Here is a 10,046-nt window from a genome sequence, read left to right on the forward strand (position 1 = left end):
TAGCTCTTCATCTTTCTTCGTCAGCTCGTCGTCTTTCTGTTTGAGCCCATCACGAAGCGACTGAAACTCGCCATCCTGGTTGAGGAAGTCGGCCAGCGTTCGGCGCTTAGTACGCTACTCCTTGTACTTGGAGGTCATTTTCTTAAAAATGGTCATCCTCCGCTCCTCCACCGGTCACGCTCAATACCCATGATAAGAGTCTGATGCAAAAAAAAAAGTCAGTATAAGCATATTACACATGCGAAACAAACTTGACCTAACAGGGAAAAACACTCACTAGCAGGTCCATGCCGGATATACCCAACGACAGGTCCTCATCTCTCATCGCCTGTAGCGTCGTATTCTCGAAAGTCGCGCACAGGGGAGAAAAGGCCGACACCGCCCGTTCTGAGTTGGCCAAGAGGTCATAGTCCACGGGAATGACTATATGCCGATTAGGACCCTCCGTCCTTACCTCCACACCGGTAGTCCTCTCCATAAAGGTTCGTATCTCCTCAGGGTCGATGTCCTAGCCAGAGTCGTCGTCCCCCGCAGGGACATCTCTATTTCCCCCGGCCACCGATGATGAGTCACCTTCTGCGGCCCGTATAAGCTCTCCGCTACCACGGCCCCCTCAACCCAAGAGGGTCTTCTCTCCATGACGACACCCATTGTAGGAACGATCTCAACATCTGGTGTAAGCACGGATTCCGCTTCCAAAGCAATGAATCTTTCCGGCTCAACATCACCGACAATGGCCTTCCCGGTCTCCACCCTTCCTCTTTTCCTCAACGATGTCTCTTCGCCATTAGATGGCTTGTCTACGAGGTAAAAATAGGCTGAGAAGAGATCTCATACCGCACGGAAACAGTTTGAGGGGCGGAGTCCCTCATTGCCGGAACTTGAGTCCGACCTCCTCGAGCAGATTCAGCTAAGGCAAACTGTATTTCGACTGACGCGATAGCTTGGCGAAATGTAGGAACTGGAGCCTTCGTCGTTTTGGAAACTCGCCGACCTGGCACCAAAGGGAGGTTGCATCAAAAAGCGATAGTGAACGGCAATAAGTTGAGGTAGGAATAACACTTACTTGATGGGGTCTTGGGTCCAAAACGCTTCCCATTGCGAATTCCCATGGTGTGGGTAACACGTGAACCACCCAATCTTCAATATCAAAGACGGGAGAAGGCGACCGTCTCAGTAAAAATAAGGAAGCCGCGAGTGAGTCCAAAATGAAAGAATAAATGAAAATAACGTGCATACAGCAAGATACTTACGATTATAGTTCCATTGCTCGGGAAACTCAGCCAGGTTCGCCACCAGGTGCTCGGTCTTGATGAAGAAGTACTTATGCCAGAACCGCTGGTTCGTCTTATCATCCATCCCGACCACCAACCCTTTGATCCCACGATGCCGCAGGTGTATCAATGTACCTCTATAAAAGCTGGGCAAAAATAGATGCAGCAAGTGGCAAATGTTGACCTCACAACCGGCCAACTCTTCATACTTCACCAGCATCAGAAAAACTTTATACAAATAAGGGGAGAGTTTTGCCGGGTAGACGTTGTAAAATCAGCAAAATTCCTCCGCTAATGGGGGGAGAGGAAGAGAATAACCGATCAAGACCGGATAGACGTAGAAAGCATAATATCCGGGTTGGTGGACCTCTACGATGTTGCCCCTGGCCGGAACAATTTCGACGTGAGGAGGAATGCAATATTTAGACCGGAGGTCAGCTATTTGAGGCGGTTCCATCTCAGAAAGTTTCTGAGAAGGAGCGGGAGCGGGTTCCTTTGGGAAATCATGTCTAACCAAAGGGTTCTTAGGGACCACCTCCTCTACGGTGGGGAAGCTTTCCTCCTCTTCAACCATGAATTCCTCACCGCCGGGAGGAAGGGCCACCGATAAAGGAATAGCATCAGAAACTTCGTCATGAATATGAGGGGATGTTGACATATTTTCGTAGTAAAATGAATGCAACAAAGTCTGAAGAAGAAGATATCAACTAGGTAAGAAGTCAGGGACTGGAATCGAAGAAGTTGCAAGAGATTAAAAGCGGAGATTGGAGATCAGAGAAGAAGATCAAAGGAAACAATACACATGCGAAATGAGAAATGTTGAAAATTTTCGAAAATGAACCCCCCCCCCCAATCTATTTATAGGGTTGGGTGACACTAGAACCGAAGCAAAGTACCGTCAATGGCACCAAAATTGAAGCGATAGAAGCACAGACACTGCATGGGGAAGACGCGCAACGATGACGCGTGTGGTCATGACGTTACCCTACGTTAGCCACGCCAACCGCAGCCCCGCTGGCCATGCTGTTTTTTCGACCTCGGCCGATTCGATTCAATCAACACGATAAAATTTCTTCTCAACAATTGCAGACCGGATCCGCTCATCGAGGACGTGCAAGATCACGACCTCAACAAGCGGAGGGATTAACTGTATTGGTCTAAATTTGGGCGGCTTGATAACTGCAAATAAACATGGTCGAGGATAGAGCCAACCACGGCACAATGGCGAGGAGTCATCTTAAAAAGGATTATTGCCGAGGTCAAGTAAAGGGGGGAAGGAAGCAATGGTAGGATGGTTTAGCAATAGACATAAGGAATATTCCATTGGATATTCTTTATCTCATACTTTTTAGGCTTTCTTGGGGATATCCCTTATAAATAGGAAGAGATAAAAAATAAAAAGGGGATCTTCACTTTTTGATAAGAGCACTTGTAAAGAGTTGACTATAAAGAATATACAAAAGGCTTGTCTTGTTCACTGATTCTATTGCTCAACACACGTTGTTCACTCTTTGTTTACAAGATCCAAGGATTCCTCATCCATCCTCATTTACCATTATCCCTCGTTGCTGTCAGGAAAAAGAATCACCCAAGTCATCTAACATTTAGGTGATAAATTCATCTTTATTACATTTATTGCCATTATCTACATTTATTGCATGTTCTTATTATAACATTCATTGACAATCATTGAACACGTACTTGATATTTATTATTCTCGAACACGATTTCATCCCACGGATTTGTTTAAATCTTTTATCTAGAATTTATTATATCTAACTAGGATTCACTCCCCATTTCCTCATTAATTAGTTTAATAAAAAGCTTAACACTTTTTGATCAAACAGTCCCAAACATCCATATCAACAAGAAGAAAAGGGGAATCTTAGCTTGCTAGCTAATAAACAGAGTAACAATCACACTTGCCTCTAGCCACTGTTTAAAATGTCTTTAGTCTTTAGCCACAACTTTAATAAATTGTACCCGCCCGGACGATAATACCCTTCTGATCATAAAGTTCAGGACCAAGTGTCCTTAACTTATGAGCTTGTTACTGTAAGTTCAGGACTAGCTGTCCTTAATTTTGAGCTTGTAAGTCTAAGTTTAGAACTACTTGTCCTTAACTTTTGAACTTGTAACTCTAAATTCAACACTACATGTCCTTAACTTTTGAACTTGGAACTCGAAATTCAGGACTACCTGTCCTTAATTTCTGTGCTTGTAACTCTAAGTTAAGGACTACCTGTCCTTAATTTCTGTGCTTGTAGCTCTAAGTTAAGGACCAAGTGTCCTTAACTTTTGAACTTCCAACTCTAAGTTCAGGACCAAGTGTCCTTAACTTATGAGCTTGTTATTGTAAGTTCAGGACTAGTTGTCCTTAATTTATGAGCTTGTAAGTCTAAGTTAATGACAAATCTATGTATATTGTTGTGTATGAAACTGAAAGAACTTCTATAGTATATCCTCATTGACATGGTATACGAAAGCACATGCTCATGTTTGAATGCAAGAATAGCTAAACACGTAGTCAACATCAAAAACATTATTATTAATGGAAAATATGTATATGAAATTACATGTTTAAGGTAAGTAAAAGTTGATTTGTCTCACTCTCAACTAGGAATCCAAAGAAATGAGAATGTGCAAGATGAATACGGTAATATTAACTAACATAAGAAGGAACAATTCTATTTTTGCTACTGTTACTACTGAGGAAACTTTTAACAATATTGTCCGTCGCATAAACGTTTAGTCCATACACACCAATCGCTACAATTAGACTACTTTATTCCCCCACTCTATAAAACAACGTACTAGTTGTAGTAATCAGTAATTTTATGGCAAATCATAAGCTTAGAAGCATCTGCTAATAAAGTCTATTACTTCTGGACCAGATGCGAACTGCTCATTAGTTCTCTGAGTGTCACGTATTTTTCCAGATGGTTGTTCAGTCCAAATATTGGTTCTGCTCCTCTTATTTATTTTTGCTTCAGCGTTCGAGCCACTTCCATTCCCTGGATTCATATCCATCAGTGACAGAATACTAGAATTTCTCTTCCATGTGCCTACCTCTTTTGTGATTGAATCATCAATTTTAGTTAATGTTGACATTGAAGAACTTGGAGAATTTCTGTCTGTATCTTTTAAGATTGAGCCATCGATTTTAGTTATTGCTGACAGTGAAGAACTTGGACAACATTTGTTAAGCATCGAAACGGATTGAGAGAGTTCAGCTTTGGCAAGTTCATCAGAAGAACCATATCTTGCAAGTGTTTCCTGTGCTTTCATCAAAACTGATTGTAAATACTTTCCTTGAGCTTCAATTCTCTGTTGTAAATGTTTTTGTACCTGAAAAATATGGATCAACTTGTTAAATTTACGGGAGAAATTCAAAAATAGCCAGATTTATAAGTGGTCATTCAAAAATAGCCACAGTTTCAAAAGTCATCCAAATTTAGCCACTTTTCATGTAAAGATAAATCTGAACGAAAACACTGTTCAAATTCGGAAAATACTCCAGCATAATATACTGAAATTCTAGTATATTATACTGGAGCCAGCAAAGTATGCCGGTCCAGCATAATATGCTAGAAATTCATGCACATGTGCACCGAACTTCAGTATATTATGCTGGACCGGTCTCTGTTGCAGCAAAATAGTGGCTATTTTTCACTGACTTGACAAACACTAGCTATTTTTGAATGACTAGTCCGAAAATTGGCTAGCTCATGCTATTTAACTAAATTTACCCTATCAGGTCCGTAAAAATGCTATTTTGCAGGTACGGGTGTTAAATGGGCAGGTGAGACCGATTTTGGGAGGGTCAAAGCCTAGAAGTTACTTGGGCCAGAATGGATTTGGTCATGATGTGCTAAAATTTTGTCATAGTCCAACCCGCCTAATTTTTACCAAACTTTAACTAATATGAGTTGTTTTCTTATGAATTGTATAATTACTAAATAAGACTTTTTTTTTTCTTTTGTTATGGTCATATATAACATATCAAATAAAAAAAAAATGTTCTAAGATACTTTGGCAAAGTTACTCATGGATTAATTTGGACTAAAAATCAGCACAACTTTAGATGGGTTGAGTCAAGATGGTCTGAGTTTAATAATAGGCTAATTAATAACCAGCCTAACCTTAGAAGGGTTGGGCGAGTCATTTGAGCTTGGGTCAAATTTGACAGCCTATTTACACGTAACTTTTATAGCAACCTCATGATTGGTAAACTGTAGACATGGTAAATGACCTATTACTTACAGGTTAAACTCTATATATTTACCTCAATTTGTTCATGAAGTTTCCTCTGCACCTCCATTTGCACTTTTAAAGCGCGAGCTATTTGCAATCTTATGACAAAGCATAAATATCAGTAATTATTAGTGAAATGCTGTTATTGCTTTAGTTTATATACAAGTATATTAAATACAATGGAAAACTATATTACTCATTCATCTGAATTTGTGCTGCATCACGAATATCCCTACTCTGCTTTTCTTTAAGTTCTGCACCAAAGTAATCCCTTGAATTTTCATCTTCCTTTCGTCTGTTATGTTCTATTGCAGACTCCAAGTTGTTCTCTTGTCTGTTTTCGTGGTCGGATTGTGCTAGTTGACTTTTCGCCAGTCGATATTTCTATATAGAAGATTAAATTTATCAGAAGCTTTTTCAAGTGAAATGTGCAAAAGATTTTATGATCAACTCGAAAGTGACAAGGAAAAAAATAAGGTTAAATATAAAATTGACTGGTCGCTCGAAACTAATTGCATTTACTAGTCAACAGGTATATAAAAAATGTATATTATATGTATATAATACATACATATACAAAAAGTATATATATACAATTGGCTACTACGTATTATTTTTGGGAGCGCTTAAAAATACACATTTCTCAACAACAAAAAAAATACATGCAAATGGCTCTTGAGGTGATACAAAGTAAGCCCATGAATGTTCATTACACTCTTCAAAGATTTTGGTGTGGCCTCTGTATAATCATCAATAACTAATACTATTATATATGATTTTGATTGCAAGAAGGAAAGAAAGTAGACTTGTAATTATACTCACTGTCTGCACCTCCAAGCTGAGTGACTGCATCGACGAATAGTTGGTGGAGTTGTGGTGTCCATTTCAGCCTAGGTTTGGCATCTCTTGACAAAACCAACCTCATATCTTTACTTTCTACATTTTGAAGACCCATAATTTAGAGAAAGTAGAGTAGGTAGTGGCTAGAAACATGTAAAGAAGAGCTTTATTTGATCCTTTTGCAGTTACTTGTGCATCAAGATGTGGCAGCTCCACTTAGTTTTTATAGAGTTTAACTTATCTCACAAAAGGACTTTTACATTATCAGTCACTTAAAAAGATAAGTATAGGTATTTGTCCAATAAAAATCGAATTAGTAACTTGGAAAAGGATTTAACTTATATATTCTGACAGTGTAAATTTTTTTTTACACCAAGTTACATGATATACCCATTTGTAAAACTACTTTCATGATATACCTAAGTTTTGAAATTACATCAAATATCTCAAAAATATTACACGCTATACCTCCATATATTCTAAAACATATCACGATATTCTACTTTGGAATACAATCCAAACCTAACTTACCATATATTCTAATTTGGAATACAATATTCTAACTAAGCAGACCATAATGTTTTAATTTGGAATATATTATTTAAACTAAAGATACCATAATATTCTAATTTGAAAAATCTAAACCTAGCTTACCATAACATTTTAATGAAGAATACAATATCTAAACTAAACATAACATAATATTCTAACAAAACATACTGCAGTATTCTAATTTGGAATACAGTATCCAAACCAAATATACTACAATGTTTTAATTTGGAATATAGTATCCAATGAAAATATACAATAATTTTTAATTTGGAATACAATATTCAAACTAAACATGCTACAGTATTCTAATTTGGAATACAATATTCAAATTAAATATATCACAATATTCTAATTTGGAATATACATTATTATATTTTAGAATACAGTAGGTATACATGGTAAAATAATTTTATAAAGTAGGTATACAGAGTAAAATAAATATTTTAATTGTATATAGTGTTAACTGATGTTTTCAATGGGCATACCGCATAGATTATCCTATATTATATTTTAATATGTCATATCAAATTATTTACTCTATTTTTCAGGTTACCATATTAAGACTTGCTATGAGAAATCATATATTATAGGTAACTTAACCTGATGTTGTAAAATAATTCCACGCTGGCAGTGCACACCAGTTAATATCCCTAAAAATCAAGGCAAATAAGCTGTTACAACACAATAAATTGCACTACTAGTATTTATGATCTTTACATTATTAATGTATATAAGTCAAATCAGTTTTTATATTAATGGAGTTTTTATGCTTTTACATGCAGTTGTCACTCCATATCGGGAAACATAGACCGGGCGTTGTTCGAGGGGAATATTTGCCTAATAGGTTGTTGCCCTTCTTTTCTTCATTTCCCATTTCATATCAAACTTTATATATTTTCTGCTTCCAAGGTATTTCTTTCTCTTTTTCTTCTTTGATTCTTAAGGGAGTGAGAGAATATCTGATTCAGCAAAAACATAGAAAGCAACATATACTTCAATTGAGTCTTAAAAGGAGAGAAAAGGGAAAAGTATATCGTTTGTCCTTTATCCTCGTGTTTCTCCTTCTTTCTCCCTCTACCTATGCTACCCACTATTTACCCGTAAAACGATACAGTTAAATTTATAGCGTGATTTATAAAAAAGCGAATTGATTTAACCTAAAAATAATAAGTAAATGAGAAAAAAAAAGATTATCAAATGATCTTAAAAAAGATAACAAGCCTGACTAAGAATTTAGCCTTTCCGATGACAAAAGTAAAAGCAATGTTCAAGTGCTGGAAAATGAGCATAATATAGGGAGAGAAGATCCTCAAATTAAGCCTCTCTTGAATGAAAATATAATCGTCACTGATGGGTGCATAACAGTTGGCTATAAATGCAGATTTTCTCTATAACGGCTTCCGATTGAATGTTATCCGATGAAAATATTTTGAATATTTGTTATCGGTTGCTCTATCTTCGGGATAACGTCGAAATTTTCACCCCCGATGTGATAGAGTAGGTTACCTACTCCAAGTCCGGTTCATGTATGTTTACACGTACCTCTTAGCTTTGGGTCCCTTCACCTTGGAAGCGCGTGAAGGAATTGACCCGATAATTCTAGAATTTTGCCACAGGTACCAAGTTTGCTTAGCGCAGGTAGGCTCATCCATATGGCATATGATGGCCTGCCTCCGCCAATTATGCGCTGAAACCGGGGAAACCCTCTCTCGTGCATATGTTGAACCTCTACTCCCTGAAGATTTTTCGTGGGGGTGTGCTAAATCTTAGCAAGCATGGTCATCACGCCATCCTTACCAGCGTTGATAATGACAACAACCATGGATGGATGGAACGGTTCGTTGTCATTGCTACCTGGGATATCATCCCGGTCACAGTGCTAGCTTTTCCTGAATCGTGGAACCTTTTTCGTAAGTCTTCGGGTATTTGTCTCCTTTCTTCGTGAAAAAAAAATTTGCCTTTTTTACTAACTTTTTATTTCCTTCGTTTAGGGTGCTCAACGGGAACCACCATAGGTTCAAGGCTTGGACCGATGGGTATAGAAAATTATGGATAATACTACACCAGAATCCTGACGATGGAAAGAGATGGCTCTTAAGTAAGGGTGGAAATCTAAGAAACACGGTAAGCAAACATTCTTCTTTCATTTAATTTTAACATCTTAGGAACAATTTGTTAATTGTCCTTTTGTTCCACACAGGACTTCCAAAGGGTTCCGTCGTGTACCCCAAAGACAAGGTTCTCGACGACCACGAGGAGGCCGAACGAGTATTGCAGAGTGCCCTTAGCTAGAGTGCGGATCGAGGATCTACTCGTGTCTTCGGTGAGGGCTCTTCCTCCCGGAGTCTCCAATCCATAAATAAGAAATCGAAGAGGAAGCGTACCTCCTTGAGTGGGACTCAGGAGAAGAGGGTGAGAATATCATCAACCGGACTGGTCACAATGGTCATTGATGATAAAGAAGGGTCTAATGATTAAGATGCCCCTCTTCAAATAAGAAAAAGGTCTTTATTAGCTCAATCAGATGCTTACCCGGGAGAGGTTCAAAATCCACCGACAGAAGAAGTTCTGGTACTCTAGGGGAAATGAGTTTGGTTGAAAATATCGATTCTCGCTTTTCGATCCCTATCGACGTCTCCGATTAGAGGAGTTCAGCCCCGGACCTTCCTCTATCACCAACTACTGAGCCGCCACAACTTCCACTCTTTCTACACCAGTTATTTCTTCTCCATCCGTACCAGCTACTCCTTCTCCACCAGTATCAGTTGCTTCTCCTCCACCGGCACCAACCGAACAAGTAGGGAATGCCTCTTCGCCGCGGTCTCCCGACCATGGTAACTTGGGAAGTACTTACTCGACACCCTCCCAAGACCCTGGTGGAAAGTAGAGTGCCATTCTCTCGGTTTCAAAGGAGTGTCATATTCCTTCCAAGCTGGTGGAGCTTGACAATTACCTGAAGCCGCTGGCCTCAGCTAAGGATTGAAGAAAGATGGACTCTCTCTCTATGGAGTGTCTTATCAACAATAACATGCATTGTTCGGCACAGGTAGTGATCCGACTTCCTTCTATCTTCTTTTAATTTATACTTCACATGGGCAACCCTATTACTGACCTTTTTGCAGGCCA

At 38.7% G+C, this 10,046-nt stretch overlaps 1 protein-coding gene across 1 annotated transcript; it reads right to left on the bottom strand.

The window, feature by feature from the left end:
• Positions 3,975-5,620, bottom strand: LOC109222827 (myb family transcription factor PHL8-like). The gene is made up of 2 exons (XM_019387137.1): positions 5,560-5,620; positions 3,975-4,622 (listed from the first exon to the last, which is right to left on the bottom strand). Exons 1-2 carry the CDS (start codon positions 5,593-5,595, stop codon positions 4,128-4,130), a joined length of 531 nt encoding a protein of 176 aa, XP_019242682.1. The 5' UTR covers positions 5,596-5,620; the 3' UTR covers positions 3,975-4,127.

This window comes from Nicotiana attenuata, chromosome 2, assembly GCF_001879085.1.
Source record: "Nicotiana attenuata strain UT chromosome 2, NIATTr2, whole genome shotgun sequence".
Taxonomy (NCBI): Eukaryota; Viridiplantae; Streptophyta; class Magnoliopsida; order Solanales; family Solanaceae; genus Nicotiana; species Nicotiana attenuata.

Coding starts and splice junctions, on each gene's coding strand:
- LOC109222827 (XM_019387137.1), bottom strand. CDS start 5,595: ATGGAGGTGCAGAGGAAACTTCATGAACAAATTGAG. Junction 4,623..5,559: donor AACTTCATGAACAAATTGAG/GTAAATATATAG, acceptor CATATTTTTCAG/GTACAAAAACATTTACAACA.